This window comes from Lucilia sericata, unplaced genomic scaffold, assembly GCF_015586225.1.
Source record: "Lucilia sericata isolate MDLA Ls3-8-SP2 unplaced genomic scaffold, ASM1558622v1 Contig000030F_arrow, whole genome shotgun sequence".
NCBI classification, from domain to species: Eukaryota; Metazoa; Arthropoda; class Insecta; order Diptera; family Calliphoridae; genus Lucilia; species Lucilia sericata.
The window spans coordinates 358,641-381,648 of record NW_023994068.1 but is presented as its reverse complement, the minus strand read 5'-3'; the positions used below and the strand labels follow the sequence as shown (position 1 = coordinate 381,648).

The window sequence follows — 23,008 nt, the reverse complement described above, 5'->3', positions numbered from 1 at the left end:
AAATCAACTTATGCGTTAAATATTTTTTTCGTTTAATATTTGAAAATTAAATAATGACGAATTTTTATTCACAAGACTTGAAAGAATACGTCCATAAAATCTTGTGGTCGGGAGTAGTACCATGTTGGAGAAATAAACACTCAAAGTTTCTCAAAAATGTGATTGAAACCAAGTAGTTTTTTTTTAACTTTTTGATATTATGAGGGCGGCTTACAACTTAGAAAGTCAATTTTGCTAATATAAGATGTATACACTTGTTGAATGTCCATATTTAATTGTTGTGCCATTTATAAGTAAAGAATTACGTGGTTGCAATGTTTTGAAACCAAATTTATACAAGTTTAAAAAATCTGCAGTTTTTTTGGATAGAATATTTACGGCTCTTCGGTTATGCAAAATGTATAAATGAGAAAACGTAGACAATGTAATTACGCGTCGTTTGACGTATATCTCCAAAACGTGCTCTAGAAGGTATCTCTGCGGGAGAAGCCTAAATATTGAAAAAACAAACGTGAGAGTTTCGAAAAAAGGGCGTAGCTTTAATATACCAAACATATCGCGTGATCGAAATACTTTTAAATTTTACATGTTGAAATCATAAATCCACGATAAAATATTAGCATGCAAAGATGTTAGAGCGAAAAATGCGATTTTTTTATTTTTTACTTTAGCGAATTTTCGCATTATCAACAAATTTTAAATTCTTAATTTTATCAGTAATCAATCTTTATATAGAAATAATTGGTTTGTGTCAAAAAAATTTAATCAAGGCCTTTCGTGGACTGAATACGCGGGGTTTCTTTCACAACAAAAATCGATGAAGCACACCTAAGCTAACAATGATGTTTAAACCTAAATCTATAAGCCGTTAGAAAAAAGTACGATTTTGCATTGATGCAATAAATAAGTTCCGCCGTATGTATGAAATTTATTTCCATATTTTATATAGATTTTTATTTTAACGGTTTTTATATCATTTATTAATTTAAATTCAGAAATGGAAGCGGCAAATAATTATAAACTCTAACCACAGAAGAAATTGCATCAAAGTTTTTCATGTGCAGAAAACGCTGTGTCTTTCTTTCAAGAAAAACTGACGAAGCACACCCAACCCGCTAATTAAAATTAATAAAATTACATACTTATACCTATTAATGAGGTCTATAGCAAAATCTATAAGCCATTCCGAAAAATATAACCATTTCGGATTTAATGCAATTTAGGAAAATGCAGTAAAATATATGCATAAATAAATTTAAATCATCATAATTTCTAATCTATCAAACATAAATGCATCATTTTTTTAGTTAATAATTGTAAATTAATGTTTTAATTCATCATGTTAAATAGTCTATAAAAAATGTGTACTTAGTTTTATAAAAAAACATTTCTTTAAGAGGTTGAAAAAAATCTTAAAAATCGAATCTATCCATGAATATTTATAATATTTGGGTTACCTTTCATTTGTATTTTTGGTCTTTCGCTGAATTGTATCCACGCTTATATTCTAAGATGCCAGACAATGTTCACACAAAGTATCATTGATGTGCTATTAAAAAAATTTATAATTTATCTGAACCTTAAAATCTAAAATAAAAAAAGAATTTCCCATATACATATATATATTTCGCAGGGAGTTTCATACTTTATACATATTCATGACGAATTTTACAAAAAAGACCTTATATGGGAGCTGTGACCAATTTTAGACCGATGCGGAAAAAATGTCGCGGGTTGGTTTTATTTTTACTTCAAACACATTCACGACGAATTTTATACCGATATCTTTATTCAGTTATGAAATATGTGCGTTAACGTGGTTGTCTGAAATGGGCCTTATATGTGAGCTATGCCCAGTTATGGACCGATCCGAAAAATATTTTGCAGAGTGATATATGTGTACATAAAACATATTTATGTCGAATATTATTCCAATATCTTTATTTCTTAATTAGTTATGTGCATTTAAGTGTTTTTCGAAAGTGAACCTTAAATGGAAGCTATGACCTATAATGGACCTATACAGATGTACGTTGGTAATATGATTTCTGTTCATATTAGTATATACATCTCTTTCGTGGTGATACCGATATTTCTGCCGAAGTTATTAACGATAAATCTATTTCCGAGAATATGTACCTTTGTATGGGGGCTATGGGAAATTTGTAATCGATTGTTTGGAGTGCAAAAAAAATTACGTGTGACAAAATTCATCCAATTATCTTTAGTAGTTTTCGAGACTGCATAAAAAAAAAACGTATTTGTTTTCTATGCAGTCTGAAATTCTTACTTATAACTTTTTACGTTGTGGACCGATTTGGCTGATTTTCAATACCAAACTTTTACTTAGTTTTAACAGAAAAAGACACCAAGACGATCTCTGCTATGCAGTTTACGATGCCGGTAATCCGACAGGCAAAATTCCAATAGACCAGCAGAGTAAGGTAGAAGATCTGGTGAATAACAAGATAGTGGACCACGCATTTGCTTCAAAGGGCCAACAACCAATAGAGAGCGTGAGCTGCAAGTTCAGCATGGGCGTGATGTTGATGAGGTTGGCATCTCACCAATGTGTTAGCACCCTAAAGAACTTAGTGGAAAGTATCCCTCCTCCCTGGGACGGCGTTAAGCTGGGACTGGCAAAGAAGAGTGAACTTTAGGTGCTCTTAAAGTCCACTGTCTACATAAAAGGATGGGGCCGTAAACTGGCTAATGTACGTATACTGGAAATTCTTGGAGCTTAAAATGCTGAGTTGGCCGTGGATAAATGGGATGTCTTTTACAGAAGAACCTGAGGGAACTCTATTTGTAGTAGGTATCGACAAGAATGCCATGGCTAGTCTTGCCAATGTCATATTCAAAATTAGGAAGGATTAGGATCCTAAAATCGAGGAAGTTACCACTAACTCGCCAGAAGATAGTGCAGCTGCCCTTTCCAAAATTGGGAAGGCGCCGATTGAAATCACTGTCAAAACCGGCCTGACAAGGACTCTAAAACGCTTACTACGATACCCAAAGCATCATTAGGAAGTACTGGTAATGTTGAAGAACCAAATCCTAAAATCGAGGAAATTGGGAAATTGTCAATTAAACAGTCTCGTATTCCAATGCCAGATAAGGAAACCGCAGTGCCATCAATAACACTCATTGCATCTATAGCCACTTCTGTCTACCCGGAGGAGTCAAGTCCAAAGAGCAAGGAGGTGAAAACCAACTAGCTGGAAGACAGTTTAATTGATAACCATGATTGAGTTGTCCAAATAAACCTCCATCGGAGCGAAACGGCTACCAACGCTCTGATGGCTAAACACAACTTTTTACGCTGATACAGGGTTTCGCCCGAGAACATGTATCTTATGTCACAAGAACTTATGTTTCCTCCTCTCAACAGGATTATCCATATCGTATGTATCCGTAATGAAGCAAGGTAGTGGTAACATATATCTCGCTTCCGTTTACCTGCCCATCGATTCTCCGACACTACCACCAACGTCGGATTTGATGAAACTGGTTGAAGAGGCACAAAGGAAAAATAAGAAAATTGTAATAGGTTGTGATGCAAATTCCCACCATGTAGCTTGGTGTAGTACAAATACCAATCGCAGGAGACAAGCCCTTGTGGATTTCCTTAATACTAAAGACTTGATCACATTGAACTTAGGTAATAAAGCTACCTTTGTCAATAGAATCAGAGAAGAAGTGTTAGATATAACTATATGTTCAGAAGAGCTTATAAACGAAATTCAGGATTGGAGAGTTTCGGACGAGCACTCCTTTTCTGACCATCGGTGCATAAGATTAAAAATACTAAGAACACCACCAAAGCCGATTAAGTTTCGGAAAAAGTCTAAAACTAATTGAACCGTTTAAGTCAGGACACTTTTCAATCTCGAAATAAAGAGGACATAGACACCAAAGTAGAAATGCTTACGAGAGGACAGCTGCCCTCTGCGAGAACGGAGATCTGCTCAGGAGAAACTTTGGGTAACAGGAGAGATCCGGAACCTTGGGAAGACTTTTCGCAAACTATTTAACCGGGTACGGCGTAAAAAGACCGCAGTACACTGGGATTGGTATCGTAATAAACTTGGTGAATATAAGAAAATCGCTTTAAAGGGAAGGGAGCTCGATGTAGTTAACCTGACAAACGCAAAACCATTCGACGCAACAAAAGCTGAATTAAAAATATGGATGAGAGAATCCCATAAGGCCTCTTGGAATAATGAAACGGTGGGTAGAACCACGAGGATCCTATGGGGTGACCCTGATAAGAGCAAGACGAAAAATCTCCTCAAAATAAGCAAGTCTAAGTTAACATGATGGTACGTATTCTGAGTGGACACACATGATTACGAGCACATCTATGCAAAATTGGACATGCGGATTCAGACGAATGTAGAGCATGTGGAGAGGACAGTGAAACTCTGGAGCACTTTCTTTGCCACTGCCAGGCTTTCGTCGAAGTTAGATCCAAGTATCTTGGAAGTGATATTATTCCGGAAATAGCATTCCTTACTTACACAGATTGGAAGATTCTTAGGAATTACGTTCAGGAAACTGAGTTTCTGAACACTGAAAAATAATTCATTCACTGATTTTTTTCTGATAAGGAGCGCACAACAGGCCCGATAGTGGCCTAGGTGTATTTCTTCGGATTTGATGTAGTATACATCCTCCTATCAACCTAACCTAATCTAGTTTTAACGTGAGAATATTTGAGGCAGACATCGAACGATTGGACAAACAGACTGACATAGCTAATTCATAAGGATCCAGAATATACCATCGAGTACACAGAGAGGAAACCCTGCTGTCAAGGACATAAGTCTGTTGTCAAAAACCTAGGTTAGGTTGATAGGAGGATGTATACTACATCAAATAAGAAGAAATACACCTTGGCCACTATCGGCCCTGTTGTGCGCTCCTTATCATGAAAAAAAAATAAAAGAACTGAATGAATTACACGGTGTGACAAAATTACAAAAAATCAATATACTCATCGCGAGACCTATTGAAGTTGGTAGGTCTAGTAGAGTAGATTACAGTGCTATTTTTAGAATTTTAGAAAAAAAAAATATATCTCAAAATTTTCCTAACCGATTTACTACTATTTTCAAAAAGTTTTTTTAAGGAAATGTGTAAAATATTTAGATCTAAATACAAATTTTTATATTTTTTTTTAATTTTTTTCGGATTCACGATCTTTATTAGAAAACATATTTTTTAAATATTTTTTTATTTTAGCCCATATTTTTATGAATAAAATAAGATATGAAACGTTGAAATCAGATAAAAACTGACAGAAATAGAATTTTTTTTCGTAAAAACAAAAATTTGCAAAATCTCTCTTTGCTGAAGTAAAATATCAACGTAATATATGCAACACAAATATAAGCTTTATTATTCAAATTGATAATTTGCTTTAGAAATGAGAGATTTTGTAAATTTTTTATTTTACGAAAAAAAATTATATTTTTGTCACTTTTTATCAGATTTCAACGTTTTATATCTTATTTTATTCATAAAAAAATATTTAAAAAATATGTTTTCAAATAAAGTGTGTATCAAAAATGATCTTGAATTGTAAAAAAATGAAAAAATATAAAAATTTGTATTTAGATCTAAATATTTTACACATTTCCGTAAAAAATATAAAAGTGTGTATACTTTTTGTTATAAATATATCTACTTGCTGATTTAAAAATTATAACTATCATTTGTTTTTGAATCTATTGTCACTTATTTACATTTAAAAAACAATTTTCATATTTTCAATTTAAATTAAATTTTCATTAAATAAAGACCTAATATTTTTATAAAAATTACTGAAGTATCTAATTAACATTTGGCGACGAGGAAAACCTTTGAATATAATACTTAAACATGGATGTGAACGCTCTGTCTCAAATAATTCGACAATTCCAGGAATCGAATCAACAATTTATTACACAAATTCTTGCTCAGAATAAGGCTGTAATGGAAGATGTAGTTTCTAAAAACCAAAGCGCACCCTCAATACCACCATTTGGAAAATTCAATACACACTTGGACAAATGGTCCACCTATCAGTTTCAAATGGAACATTATTTTAAAGCAAACTCCATATCTTGTGATGATACGAAACGTTCATGTTTTCTTAGTTGGGTTGGAGCTGATATATTAGAACTATTGCAGAAATTGTTCGAGGGAAAAGCTGAAGAGAAATCATACATGGAATTAGTAAGTGCTTTAAACGATCATTTCCTGAAAAAGCAACATATCTTACAAAAGTCAAATCCTTCATTAGATGAAGTGCTACAAATTTGTTCAATTTTCGAAGCAACTGTAAATGCATCCAATGAAATAGAATGTAACACAGAATTAACAACTGACGTTAATGCTATTCGTTCATCAAATCGATTACAAACTAATATCTCAAAAAATTCTTTTCAGTCCTGTCCAGGTTGTGGCAAATTTCATAAGAAAATAGATTGTTATCACTTCAAGAATAAAACCAAATGTAATAAGTGTCATAAATTGGGACATATAGCGAAAGTATGTCAATCACAAGCAAACACCTCACAAAAGGAATGTTTTCCTGATCAGAGAAATACTCGTCAAAATATTCGTCAAGTTCTGGAGACTTCGTTTGAAGAGAATTCGATCAGTCAAATAGAAGAAATCGAGACTTCAAGTGTAAACAGTGTAGATAATAGTAAAGAGAAAATAATGATTGAAATCAAGGTAAATAATAAACATTTTATATTTCAAGTTGATACTGGAGCTTCATGCTCCCTTATTGGATTAGACGTTTATAGAAAACTAAATAGTCCAATGTGCACTCCTACTAGCAAAGTACTTAAATCCTATGGTGGTACACTATTACCATTAAGAGGAATGATATCTGTCGAAGTCGAAATATGTAATGAATGGAAAAAATTAGATCTCTGTGTAGTAAATATTGATCATATTGATCATGTGACTAATGGATACGACTGGTTTCAACAATTGAAGTTCGAGATAAAATGTCCATACTATGATTTACCAAATGAAAAATGTTTACAGATACAGAATAAATCTCGTAAAACTTTAGAAATATATCTGCATAATGTTCGTAAAGATTTTAGTATAATATTTTCTGATGGTCTTGGATATTGTAAAACATTTAAAGCCAATATAAATTTAAAACAAAATTCTGTTCCGAAATTCATGAAGCCATATTCTATACCATTTGCTTTATACGAAAAAGTTCGTAACGAAATTCGTCGTCTTGAATCAATCGATCCCAGCAGTTCGACGGGACAGTCCCGAACTGACCACTTAACCTACCACTTGTGGTGGCCCCTAGCCACCTGACTACCCAGGTGACCAACCATTTTAACATGGGCTTGTCCTACGAGGAAGTCAATCGTCACTCTACACCCTACAAAGATACAGTAAAGAGATGATTGCCTCCGCTCTCGCTTACAAAGGGGACACTAAAGTGACGACTGTCTTCATTCTCGTTTACAAAGAGTTTATTTGTGACGAAAGACAAAAAACATACGAATTGGAGGTGGTAAGATATTAATGGAACTAAAATTTAAAAATTTCAAGTGTCTACTCTCTAGAATACTATGGGACAATAATGTGACGATTGACCCGAAAGATATAAATTTGAGTCAACCAGATGTAGTAGAAAGTAACAATCATTTCTCCAAAAGATGGGTAAAATAACTACTTTCGGAAGTACAACAAAAAAAAAACAACTTTTAAGAGTATAATCTCTAGGTTACTTGAGGACAGTAAAGAGGCGACTGTCTCCGCTCCCGCTTACAAAGAGGACACTAAAGTGACGACTGTCTTCATTCTCGATTACAAAGGGTACATTCGTGACGAATGACCCAAAACATACGAATTACGAACATCCAGGTGGTTAACTATTAGTGGAAATTACTGTCTTTTTCGTATGCATTTGACTCTTTGTCAAACTGCTGGGATGTGATAGAATCTGTTAACTCTAGCGAGTGGGCATCACCTATAGTTGAGGCAAGAAAACCCAATGGTTCTATAAGAATATGTGCAGATTTCAAAACAACTTTAAATTCTCAAATTGAAGTTGACAGATACCCCATACCACGTATTGAGGACCTTTTTCATAAACTCCAAGGAGGTCAATATTTTTCAAAAATTGATTTTAGTGACGCATACTTACAAATTGAACTCTCCGAAAATTCTAAGAAATTCATGGTTATTAATACACCATTCGGTTTATATAAATATAAACGAATGCCATTCGGCATTTCTACTGCTCCTGCAATCTTTCAAATTTTAATGGAGGAAATTGTAGCAGGTATTCCAGGATGTGCCGTTTATCTCGATGATATCATAATAACAGGTAGAACAAATGATGAACATATTAAGAATTTAACAGATGTTCTGAACAAACTTAAATTCCATGGTCTTAAATGTAAAGCTGAAAAGTGTTGTTTTGCAAAATCGTCAGTTGAATATGTTGGTCACATCATTGACTGTGATGGTATAAAACCATCAGAAAAGAGATTAGAGGCCATTCGACAAATGCCTAAACCAAAGAATAATAAGAAGTTGGATTATGACATTGTTTTACAACAATAACATTTCCTTCTCTTCACAGACGAGTTCTGTGTAAATTCAACACACTTGTGAGAACTCAATTCTCTCACAATACTTCAAAACTTTTTCGCGAAAATACCGGGATAATAGGACTTGAACGACGTTTTTTCACAAACACATAACTATTTTTTAATTTTTTACACAATTTTATCGCATTTAACAATCCGAAATATTTTTATTTTTCACAAACTAAAAAAATATTTTTTTAATTTTTTGACAATTAATTTTTGTGTGTTGAAATTAAAATTGACAAAACAAAGTTGTATATTTTGGTATTGAAAATGAAAAAATTATTTAAAATAAACTTATTTTTTTGCAAAAAAAAAAGAGATTTTAAGTCCGAAAAATATATTTATCAAATATTTACTGATTAGATGTGGGCAAAATAAATTAAAAAATATGCGAATGTAGAAATTTAAATGTTATTTATTTTTCCTAAAATTTTTATGTACGATTTTATGCAAGTATGTATGTTTGAAAAGTGTCCCTACAAAAATTTTCTATTGCGGAAGTTACCCGTATGAAACTTCCAAACGTGCTAAAAGCTCGCCAGCGATGTTGCGGAAGTATAAGAATTCTTGTCACCAGTCGGGAAGAACTGATGATGAGCTGGGGAACGTCTAAGAGTATCGTGGAAGATACTTCTGAAAGACCCGCAGAAGAAACTTCTAGATGACTCTTGGAAGTAAGGTATTGCCAAAGACTCTTCTAGATGTGACTAGGAAGTCACTTCTTGAAGTGACTACTTAGTATCATCTATAAGTGTTCCTATCTTATCTTCTAGAAGAAGAGTATTCTCTTCTTCTAGAAGATGAGTATTCTCGTCTTCTAGAAGATGAGTTTTCTCTTCTTCTATTTGTATACCCACCAAGATAAAATCTATAAAAATAAATCTAAATAAAATGAAATTTTTTATTGAAATAATTGAAATTAAAATTAATTATTTTATTTATTTATTGTTTTGAATCAATAAAAACATTACCTTTCATGAACATTTTTTAAATAAACCGTTAATTAAACCGCCTATAAAGATCTGAAATTACTCAGTCATGGATTATTTTTAAAATTATTTACAGTCACTAACGTCTGACAATCGTCCAGAAGTGACTAAAATCCACACTTCCAGATGAATAAAATACAACATTAATGTGAACACTCTTCAAACTGTCTTCCAGAAGTGACATAAACATACAAATCAAGAAGATACAAATTAGGAAACAATGTATTTTGTTATTGTAATTGTGTGTTCTCACCCAACTCTCATTCAGAAGTCACTACAACGTATACTTCCAGATGAAAAAGATTCAACAGTCATGGTTTTTTGTTTAAGCAAAATGAATGCACTCTTCTAACTATCATTCGAAAGTAACTTAAAAGTATATTTCTAGAAGACGAAAATTCGAAATCAATGTATTTTGTTTTTGTAAAATGTGCGTTCTCGTCTGACAATCGTCCAGAAGTGTTTCTGACGTGGCGTCTGGAGTGATGCGCAATAGTATTGTCTTCTAAATGTTTGAAGGGGTGGTGAAAGTGGTTGGAGCTCCAATACTAATACAAAAATTCTACCAATACATACTTAGAGTTAGGTACCGAATGACAACTACTTTACGTACCAACTGACAAGCCCCAATTTCTTTATATTCTTTGGCCTAAACCGTCAAATATTAAAGAGTTAGAAGCATTTATAGGGAAAATAAATTACTACAACAAGTTCATTCCAAATTTTTCAAAAACTGCATCACCCTTAAATGAACTACGAAAAGCGAATGTGAAATTCGTTTGGGGTGAGCAACAGGAATCTGCTTTTCAGACTTTGAAACAAGATATTGTGAATATAGTTCAGTTAGTCCATTACAATGACAAATATCCAATTATTATGGCCACTGATGCTTCAAAGCACGGAATTGGAGCCGTTTTGTCTCATAGATTTCCCGATGGATCTGAGAAACCTATTTGTTTTGCTTCAAAAACTCTTAATTCCAGTCAAGTTAATTATTCTCAAATAGAGAAAGAGGCACTTTCTATAATTTTCGGTGTCACGAAATTCCATCAATATCTCTATGGTAGACACTTTGAATTAGTTACTGATCATCAAGCTTTAACAACACTATTTCATCCCTTCAAAAAACTTCCTGTTATGACTTTGCACAGGCTTCAACGATGGGCCATTGTTTTGCAAGCTTATGATTATACAATTAAGTATAAATCAACAAACCATCATGGTAATGCAGATGCACTTTCAAGATTGCCTGTTGGTGATGACATTGAATTTGATAGAAAAGAATCGGATATACTACTTATTGACGAAGTTTACAGTACTATTTTAGAAGAATGTCCTATTGATGCAAATATCATATCTAAGTTCACTATAGAAGATGAACATTTGAAAATTGTATCTAATTACGTAATGAATGGATGGCCAGACAATATCAAACCGGATAATGTAATTCACCCATATTTTGTAAGAAAACATTCTATTTCCTTAGAGAAGGGTGTACTCCTCCTTCACAATGAAAGCACGCGTGTAATTATTCCTAACGCACTTCGTTCTAAAGTTTTAAATATGTTACATGAAGGTCACTGGGGTACAAGCAGAATGAAAGAACTTGCCAGAAGATATGTATGGTTTCCAAAAATAGATGAAGAAATCGAAAAAGTATCAAAAATATGTTCAATATGTCAAGAAAATAGTTCAAACCCTAAACAAAAATTTTCGTCGTGGCCAGGAGCAACACAACCATGGGAAAGAATACATTTAGATTTTGCTGGTCCTTTCTTCAACAAGATGTGGCTTATCGTTGTAGATTCATATTCCAAATTTCCATATGTTCGACAAGTGTCCGCAGCTACAACAAAATCTACTATAATTGCTTTACAAAATATTTTTGGCATAGAAGGTTTGCCACAGACTTCAGAATTTAAGCGTTTTTGCGAAGTTAACTCAATAGAACATTTAACAACCGCACCGTTTCATCCAGCGTCAAATGGATTAGCAGAACGTTTTGTCCGAACTTTTAAGACATCTTTTTATAAAATATGTTAGGAAGAACCCAAGCAAGAACAAGCTTTATATAAATATCTAGTAACATACAGAGCCACTCCAAACCCAATTTCAGGCAAATCACCGGCAGAGCTATTGCACGGACGTCAACCACGAACAATTTTAACAGCAATGTTTCCAAAAAAACATAATAGTTTAGATACAAATTCGAAATTTAACATTGGTCAAAAAGTATATGTAAGAAATTATGCAGGAAATAAACGTTGGATAGAGGGAGAGATAAAGGATAAGATAGGAAATTTGATGTATTTAATTGAAACATTACAAGGAGTATTGAAAAGGCATCAAAATCAAATAAAAACAAGATTGAACATAACAAATGATAATCAACAATCTACTCAATTTTCCAAATCAAGAACTAGAAATATTGATCTAGACATAATACTTCCAGATAATCAGCCCAAACATCAACAACAAATTCCGACTACTTCAGACAGTGCTTTACTCGCAGAACAACTTAATCACTTATTCGAAAACCCACAAATTCAAACAAATTCTTCAACTAATGTCCAAGAAGCTATCGATCGTCAACAAATGTTCATAAGAGGGCGATGTGAAAAACGCCAACAACAATTTACTCCTAGACGCTCAGAAAGAACACTCGAGTGGAAACCAATTAGGTGCGAGGGAATGTTATAAATATATCTACTTGCTGGTTTAAAAATTATAACTATCATTTGTTTTTGAATCTATTGTCACTTATTTACATTTAAAAAACAATTTTCATATTTTCAATTTAAATTAAATTTTCATTAGATAAAGACTTAATATTTTTATAAAAATTACTGAAATATCTAATTAACACTTTTTAAAAGGACTGTTTTTGAGTGTCACACAGTGTTATTATTGTCAAAAACCTAAGTCGTCTGAATGTAGTAGTAAAACAACTTATTGTAGTATTAGTGTAATCCCCATTGTTGAAATAACCCAACAAACACAAAATCAAACGTATGAAAAATTGTATTATATTTTATTTATTATTCTTTAAAAAGTGAAATGGAGTTGACGTTTACATTAGATTTCGAGTTCAAAAATTAAAAAAAAAAAAAGGTATAATTTACCATCTTTCTCGACTTTACGTGAACCCTTTGTGTTTGCTGGGTAACGACAATTGAATTTATTATTCTGTCATGTTCACAACAAAAAATTTTTATTCATTTTTATTTTCAAAATTTCACAAATAAATTCTTAAAAACACTAAACCGATTAGGGTCATCCACATTCCAGAGAAAACATTAAACATATTCATACGACGATGTGGTTGTGGCGAAGACCATATACTCCTGATTCATTTCGTATCTTATTCATTTGACACCAACTCTTCCCTATCATGGTTATTGCAATTTGCAATCCCGTGGAAAAAATGCAGAGAGGTCGCTTCGGGGTGCACCTTGTCACCTTAACAAACAAAGAATGTTGGTCAAAAGTCTGAATCACGATAAGGTCTATAATTCGGGATAAGTACTGAACTGCCGAGACAACAGATACACAGCAGAGGAGTGGCTGTGGGACTAAGCGTTGGTAATGAGTTGTTGTCAAATGTACCTATATCATACGAGATGGATGTAGAGTTATACAAACCTAACCCACCCGGATGTTTTTCTCAATGAGTGTGTCGGGTAAATGAAATGTGTGCTGGGTTGAATGGTGATTGATGAAAGCATGATTTAAAAAATAGAAGGTTGTTTCAATTTTATTTGTTTGACAAGAATGGAGATTTTTGAACTTTATTTTATTTGTAAATATTCAGAGGAAGCGTTGCCACATCTAGAAAAAGACTTTGAGGAGTTTTTAAACAAAAATGTGTAGTTTATTAAAATAACAATTTTAATGGAATTTATGAGATTTAGCAAATTTACAAATTATGTATTTTTGCACAAGAATCGAGTTGCTAAATTTAAAAATCTTTCATGAACTATTTTTTGTACTAACAAGATGAACAGTAAACGATTTAATGTTTCTTTTCCTATTATCCTTTTTTATTATTTTAAGTTAACAGAATGTGTGTTAAATTCGAATCCTAAGCTAAGTATACACGGTTGTCAGATCTTACAACGTTGGCAGTAAAATGTCTAACAACCCTGTCTAATTACATATTGTCAGTAATGCTTTTTCTGACAACGGTCATATAATGGACCAATCACTTTCACTATCATGATTAAACTGATGGACGGACATGACTAGATCGTCATAGGACTCATATACATATGTACATATGTATACAATTTAGGTTCTATAACCACTATTTCGATGTACTACCAAAGGATTGATTGATACTTTATCTTTTTTGATGATGGTCATCATAGGACTCATATACATATGTATACAATTTAGGTTCTACAACCACTATTTCGATGTATTGCCAAAGGATTGATTGATACTTTCTTTTTTGATGATGGGTTTATTAAACTTAACATGCGTAAATGAATTTTGTTTTCTCATGGCGGCTAGTATGAGCTTTGTTCCAGAACTTTTCTGGCTAAAGAACAAAAAAAACTAAATTTCTCTTTCACTAAATTTGTATTGAAGTTTATTCATAAAAATTTCTATTGAAATTAAAATAAAATTGAAAAACTACAATCACACATACTTATTTATGAAAATAAATCAAAAATATCAAACATTTTTTGTTTTCAATGTATTTTTTTAAACAAATAATTTATTTGACAATTTTTTTCTATTTGTAAGGAAAAAATTTTCTGGCTAAAACCTGCAAGTTCTGGCAAAGAGAAAATAATTGTAATTGCTCAAATTTGTTCTCTTTTACAATTTCTGGTAAAAACCTGCAAACTTGACAAGTAAAGGAACAAAGCTATGGTATTAAAATATGCCAATTAATTTCTCATCATATGGAGCACTTTAGATTTTTTCTTTGGAATGCTTCTTGTTCTCCCAAAAATGTATTAAATTGTCGCAGTAAACCTTCATTATGAATTCCCCATGTTTCGCTCATAATTCTGAAGCATTAATTTTGATTGAAAATTATTTTGTTGTTTAAAAGAAAATATTTTTATTTGATATATTTTTTGAAATGTATGAAAAATTTAATTAAATATTATTAATATGGTAGCATTACTTTAAACATGAATAATCGCCTTTATTGTCAGATGGTTAATCAGGCTGACAGAAATATAAATTGAAACTACCTTCTAATATTTTTTATACCATGGATGAAAGTATATTCTACAAATGATACCATTGAATTTTCCTTCGTTCTGTCCATACCAGACTTATCACAATATGATCTCTGTGAGTAAAAACAATGTATTTGGCTTATTTGGAGGATTCGTACTTTGGTCTACTGATTCCATCTCTGTAGAGAAGGAATAGGTGCAACCTGTGGGTTGTAAAAGTACCACCGTAAAATAAGGCTAACAATGCAATTGTTCACGTAAAGCACTTCGACTTATGTATTTGTTGTCTTTTCGGCAACATCAGCGAACCTATCCAGAAATACAAAGTTCACCTTTCATCAGTCTTCAAACGATTTTAGATTTAAACCACAGGGCATAGAATATTACCGTAGAAGGCCAACTCTCCCGAAAAAACCTAACTCAGCTATCAAAAAAACCTAACTCTAAATATGTATTAGTAAGATTTTCTTTAGAAGTGTTAGTGTATAAAAGCTTTTTACCACACATACAATGCCCACGTAGTTGTATAAAATCGGTCGAAATAATATTACAATGTTTTTATTGCATTCATTTTCTTAAATTAATACATTTTAAATTGTAGATTGCATTTATAAAAGCATGATAATATTTTTCATGCATTCTATATTTGTTAAAATGTAAAAATCTTTAATTTCTTGGATTATCATAAATTTGTTTACTACTAAGAAATGCTACTCTGCACCTCCAATTTGAAATTAGAAAAACAAAAAATGAAATATCAAACAATTGAAAAAATAATTTTTTGGTTTCTGAAAATTAAAAAGATTTCGATAAAGAAAATATATTAAAACAATTGTAAAAAAATAAATAATGTGTGTTTGTGTTATAAAAATTGTGTCCGAATCGTTTTTTTGTGCGAATTTCGGACCTGAAATATTGAATATTTGTTGTTGTAGCTTTGTGTTGAATTCACACAGAACATGTAAGTGTGAAGAGAGAAAGCTCTTTTTTTCGTGGTAAAGCTTGAGTTGGCAATCTATGTGTATTATCTATGCCACAGGGCATCTCGAAGCGACCTTTCCAATAACTGAGACAAGACAAAAATGGCAATCATGAGGAGTAAGGGAAAATACATATTTTAATTTTAATATATTTTTATTGAAAATTAAAAATATTTTATTATTTACAATCTTTTTTTACAAATGACTGTGGGGAACTTTAACAGGTAGTATGGTGAATTCACAATATCCATATGTGTGAAGGGCCTACCAAAGTAAATTAATAAAGTAGCGACATCTCTTGTTGTACAACAATATCTACAACAACCACATGGATTTTGTTTTTGGAATAATTTAAAATTGTGTCAAAATGAAATTTCCTTTAACAACAATGTGAACAAAACATAAATAAAAAATATTACTTTTATGTTGAAAATATTAAGGATTATTAATTATACAATTTATAACACTTTTAAAATACTTTAAAACCACTTTTAATTCACTTTTTCAACTTTTCACAAATTTTCGCAATTAGCAAAACGCAATTTAAAAATGGCGACGTAAACAATATTAACAATTTTCAAAACAAACTTTGACAACTTGCTTCATTTATCTAGTTTAAAAAAAATAGCTGTTCAAGTGATGCTACTTTATTAATTTACTTTGGGCCTACTTTATGTTTTCAAAAAAAGGATATGTTTCTCCTCTATGCGTTTCTCTATGATATATACTTTTTTGGGTCTCAGATGAATACTTCTTATTGTTACACACGGAATGACAATCTTATATATACCCTCTATCACCACTGATGGTGGTGGAGGGTATAAAAATAATAAAAACATGATAAATATCTCACACCTATGAAGTCTGTTCGTTTACAAACAATTTTTTACTAGTTTACCATTTTACTATTTTTTTAAGTTTTTTGTTTTTGTACACAAAAAATTAATTAAATGCAAATTTTGTAAATAAACACTAAATTCCGTAAAACTTATGTTAAAAATTAATTTTAATTGCGCAAAAACAAAATTCTAAACAAATTTTACAATAAAATGACGTTTGTTATCAAGACAACGTTGTCTAAACAATTGTTAAGACAACACTGTCATAACGACGTTATAACTGATAAATGCCGTCTGTACCTGCTAATTTTTTACCATGATAACAATTTGACGTTTAGCATAATAAATATTTGTCCAATATAGAGAAAGGGGTTACTATTTTTGACTTGAATATTTTTATCGAGTTCTGTATTGATTTGTTTGGAAAAAATTCATATAATTTGTTTTAAATTTTTCAATATAATAAAACGAAATTTACTTGAATTTCGTTCGTTTGCTTTTTATATCTGAGAATATTTTTTATTTTTCTCTTGTTTTACTACTTTTACTAGAAATGTATTTAAACAAACCTATGATTTGAATTTTGTGGATTTCGAAAAAAAATATTTTTTGGCAAAATTTTTGGAATACATGTTTATATTATTTACTGTTATGCATTTTATATAAAATCTTTCCAGAATATAAAATAGAAAACATATGTATGTATATCTGAAGTTTTAGTAAAATCGAATAATGTTAATCCATAAACAGTGAAGGCCAAAGTCAAACTATGTAATATTGGGAAACTTTTTTGAAACCGTTGTGATATAATATTTAGTTTTCAATCGATTTAAATGAAACTTGAGAAAAATATATATATATTTTTTACATTTTATTTATTCTTTATTGAATCTTACTTATATAGAAATTTACAATAAGTATTAAAATCTTAACCTAAACTACAACTAACGTTGTTATTGCCGCTGCAATTTCAACCAAAGTTCTCAATAATTTGATTATCTGGCAAAATCCAATGTTTCCGTTCTTCTCAGTTGTCTATGACCATCAAATGACCAGCAAGAGGATTTGGTGATTCATTAGTTTCGACAAGTAGGTTAAACAAGATAATTTGATCTCCTCGCGTATTATGGGGACAATGAGATCCCTATGAATATTACTATTGTGAATGAACCACCGGGCACCTGTTATTGACCTTAACAGTGCTGACTGCTTTCTTTGTAATTTTTCAACATTAGATGAGGAGGCTGTTCCCCACAGTTGAATGCCGTATAGCCATATCGGTTTTATAACTGTTTTGTACAAAAGCACTTTGTACTCCAAGTCTAGAGCTGACCGTGGTTCAATTAGCCAGTACATTTGAGCTGACTTTAATTTTATTTGTGTAACCTTGGCTTCAATGTGGTGAGTCAAGGTGGATACCAAGATATCTCACATTGCTTTGTTCAGGAATTTTTATATTGTTTATCTGTACAGGAGGACAACTTTCTCGACAATTCGCCGATGTGAAACTGGAGTTGTTCAGAAGCTATTGAAGGGTTATCATGTATGCTTACAAAAGCGGTATCATCCGCAAATATACATCTATATTGAGTCAGTGCGCTCGTTGGCATATCTGCAGTTTATAAAATATACTGTGAGTGACATCTTTTCCTTTGAAGTAGCATCGAGTTAAAGATGAACAAAATAATTCTCAGTGCTCAATTGGGCAGGTTACTTATCATCGTAACGACTTGATTGTCGTCTTCACGGTAGATAACCGGAATTTTATTGGGCGTGGAACCACATTATTTATAATGTTAGCATTAATAGAAGAATTTGTATCATTTTCAGTAAACACATTCTCCAAGTGATTGGCGAATGCTTCAAGTTTTTCTGATTACAGCAAAGTCAATTATATCGGGAATCTTATTGAGGTCTGTAGGCCAATAGGTAAGTTGACCACTAGATAATGCATCTAGTCTGTTATGCGATATTGCTTCTAGCAATTGTCTGTCTTTGGGAGTAATGAGGCGAGAGCCCTAAAATGTATGTTTTGCATTATAATCACCAGCTGCTACGAATCTTGGGCCAAGAGTTTTATAACCTTATTCTATAATTTTTCGTTCGTTTCTGTAAATGTACAGAAACAAAAACCTTAACATGGATATTTTGTATTCTATAATAATAACAGTTTTATAATTGGTTTGTGAATTTGATAATCAATTCAAATTTACCAGATGCACAATTTCTTAAAGTTTAGAACAATTTTAAAAATAATTTGTTCGAAATTTGAAAAAAAAGTTTGATGTGGTAATATATTTTCAATTTTATTTCATACGGTAACAAAAATTGTTTGTCAAAATTATTACAATTATTTTGTTATTTTTTTACCTATTCGGAAAAAAACGTTATTATTTTCTTTTGATATCGTTTATTTTCGCGAATATTATTACCCCAAATGTTTACATGGATGTTAAAGATATTCGTGCAATGGTTGAGCCCTCAAAATTCTGTTCTTCCATGTTTATATGGATGCTATAATTGTCCATACAAAATTTGATGAATTATGCTGTTGAAATTTCTGAGATGCGCGACCTTTACTATTTATTTCGAATGTGGGCGTAGCATTCTGCCTTCATGAAATTTCGAAATAAAAATAATTCCTTTTAGACATACAGGAAGACATTGTGAAAATATCATGAAAATCGGTCCAGCCGTTTATTAGTTATTAACGGCCATAAAAGGTACCAAAGTCACCCATCTACTTTTTTTTTTAGAAGTCGATGCAGTTCATCTGCATCTACTTTTCTTGTATATCTAATGCGTGAACTAGAAAACCCGTTTAACCCGTTTTTTGCCTTTTTACCCCTTAATGTTCTAATTTGCAAAAATCGCTGTTTTCTGCAATTTAAAGAAACTATCACAACAAAAACACCTATTGTTGAAATTGACATTTCATTTCGTTTCTAACAGAGCACTTTTATGTTAAAAAAATAACATTTTACACAAAATTACACACAAAAAAGTTATAGAATAAGGGTATTAAAGTTATCGAGAAACTGTTCTCGATTAACATTATACCTAGGAGGACAATATATTGAAGATATTGTAACTCTGCTAACAGGTATATTTATAGAGGTGGCCTGGATATGGTCCTTTTTGTATTCTGGCATTGGAAAATGTCTAATATTTTTTCTCACTCAAATTGTATCGTAAGTGTAGTATCCGTCAATTCTGTAACAATTCTTTAGGGTAAAGTGTGTTTCAGAGACGAGTAGTACGTTAATTTCCTGAAGTATACATATAATATATAATAAAGACCAATATTTATAATAAGATCGAAAAAATCGAAATTAACCGTTAAAGGTTAATTTTATAATTATATATAATTTTCGTAATATATGAACTAAATATTCAATACCCTATTCCGCGAAAATTGTATTTTTAATAAAGAAACCCCGATATCAGATTCGGTTTCAGCACCTAAAGATATATGAAAAACTAATAGTTTTTGGTTTTTGTTTGAAAAACTATTAAAATTTCTTTGATTTTTCAATACAAATTAAACACTACTTTCAACTAGATTTTGATAAAATCCAAACAAAACCCAATAAAAATAACAAAAATCCAAACTTCCAGTTCTGGATGAGCTTTTAAAAATCTGTTTTAATAGACATGTCAAAAAGAAAACTATATATTTCAAAATTTACAATGACCTGTGTTGAAAGTTAATTTAATTAAAAACGTTGTTAAAATTATTTCTAAATTAAAAAAGTTTATATTGCTTTCATTTGAGCAAAAAGGGCCGATTTTGAAAAAAAAAATTGTTTAAAAAATATTTTAATATATTTGGGAAAGATTGAAGAAATAACTATCTAAAGTCTTTTGGATAATTTTAGCTAGGACCAATAAATTCTAGAGAAGCGATGAGCAAAATTCGCAACTTAATTTTTTAATGATTTTTATGTATGAATGTGTAAGTAAACAAATTTAACTTTTTTCAATTTTCTTTCTTTAATTTTAGATGCGAAAATATCCCCCCGGCAGCGAAGAACCTTTCAATGGCACCCGTTTACATAAATTTATGAAAATGGATCTTTCTATAAATACCAACAGAATGAATAAATACTAAAACATTTGAATGATGCCAAATGTTTATATAATTAATAACATAAAAGCTAACAATACTAAGACTAAGTGGTAGCTTTTCAGGGATTAACAATATATGTTTTATTGAAATTTCTTTCTCAAATTAATTTTTATTATGAGGTTAACTTTAATCTTTAGTTTTGTACTTATTAATAATGGTATATTATATGTAGCTCATTCTGACCGAGCCAAAATTATTAAATTTCGTTTCAAAATTAAAAACGAAATCTTATCTGTGGTTTTGTTAATTTCACTTTTTAAATTTTGAATACTCATATTAATGGGTTATATGAACATTAGACTGACCGGATCTTATATGGGAAGAATAAAATGTCGGAATATTGTTCGTCTTAATGATATTCAGATAGCCGAAATTTGAGCTCGATTAAAAGACGTTAACATGTGCCGCTCGTCGCTCAAAGTTTGAAAAAATCCAAATTTTTGGCCAAAAAGCTAACATATGAAGCTATAAGTCCAGAACGGTAAATAATAGAAACACGCTTAGTACCTCAAAACAAAGCTAATATTGTACTTCAAAACGTATATTATATATAATTCTTGTTACTTTATGTCAAACGGAGTTACAACATAAACGTAACCTGGTCGCGGCAGTAGAATACTTCGTATATTTTGATATTATGTGATAAATGTTGCTATTAGGTAAATATTTTACATATTTATCACAATGTACATAGATTTACCCCCATTTTCTCAATGTCTGATTAGTATTTATCCTAACGATAAATTTACAGTTTTCATACAAAAAATATTTTAATCGGCAGTATATCTACCAGTTAAACGATAATAAGAGGTTGAGATAATGGCCCTTAATATTTAAAAACGATGTAAAACACAAAAATTGGTTGAAAAATATAAAAGTTATTAAAAATTTCCCAGGCCATTAACGTGTCTCTGAGCACTTGATTAGGAAATGTGGAAAAAAATTTAACCTATTTTGGAAAATATTCTAATAAAACTATTTTATTACATAAAATATATCTATATTTACTCGAATATAAGTTTTTGTCCTTAAAAGATATCGAGAACCTGTTCTCAGTTATGACCAAAAGAAATAATTTTTTACACGGCAGTTTCAAAACTTCATGTTCAGTTTTTTTAAATCTTTGTTAAACAAATTTTAAAATTTTTGATATATCACCGGGGGATTTATGGTCAATAGATTAAGGAATAAAACAGTGAAAAAAATTAGGTCAATACCTCCTATAGCTTAGCTGTACCTGCGATTTGAATTCTGCAAATTTCGCGAAAAATTATTTTTTTTTTGTAAAATTTTAAAAATATGTCCTAATTCTTTACTATTATACATTTTAAACAAAATATTACGTTTTAAATAATATAAAATATATCCCTAAAGTTATATATAAATCGGGAAATCCTAAGTCGTAAACTTTGGAGGTCAAATTTTGTAATATTTGGAAATTCTCATTGAAACATATCGAAATATTATTTATTTCTTGGCCATATTAACTAAAATTAAAGGAATTTATAGTATATGGTCCGATATTTAAAATCGGAAAGGGGAATCATTTTGTTGAGTTAAGACGAACAAGATTCCAATATCGACTTTTTGCGGTCACTCTAATGTATATACATATATGATGTATAACTTTTTAACTTAATTTCAATTAAATTAAGCAAAATTACTTAATTTCAGAATTTAAAAATGAATTACTTAATTTCGTTCGGTCTAAATGGTCTACAAGAACAAAGCAGCTTTGATTTCACCAAGTCAACAGAGTATACTTTTCAAGATTTCTGAACCAGAAGTTAGGAAAAAGAAAACTTTTTCACTGCAATTGAGACGTTATAATAGCGTGAATTCATCTTCTTTTATAAATTTTCTTATAGCTTCTGAAAGATATTCTATCAATTGCCTTGCAAATAAAGTTTTAACCTCTGGTAATATCAATTATGAATGTGTTCATTTTATATTAAAAATTCTGTTTAATTTTTTAACGAAACCATAATATACATCTTGATGTTTTTTAAGGTGCGGCTTTATTCCTGTTATTTATTGGTAATCTGAACGTAAAATCTTATTAAACTTAAAAAAAAAAATTCCTAAAAATAATAATAATATTAATACTATTTATTATTATTCATAATTATTTTAAAAGAAAATATTACTTTTTTATATACATACATATATTTTATATTTTTTAACTCAACAACACTATATACCAGATTTTACTAACATTTGATTTTGATCCCTAATAAAAATTTTAAATAAAA

At 30.9% G+C, this 23,008-nt stretch overlaps 1 protein-coding gene across 5 annotated transcripts in view; it reads left to right on the top strand.

The window, feature by feature from the left end:
• Nucleotides 1–23,008, top strand: part of LOC119611026 — a 389,234-nt gene extending 366,226 nt beyond the window's left edge. For 4 of the 5 annotated variants that reach the window (XM_037966476.1, XM_037966494.1, XM_037966486.1 and 1 more), the window contains exon 4: nucleotides 20,631–23,008. In XM_037966476.1, the coding sequence (XP_037822404.1) occupies nucleotides 20,631–20,738 (108 nt within the window). In that variant the 3' untranslated portion in view covers nucleotides 20,739–23,008. The remainder of the gene's footprint in view (nucleotides 1–20,630) is intronic. The other variant, XR_005232035.1, reaches the window with a different exon arrangement.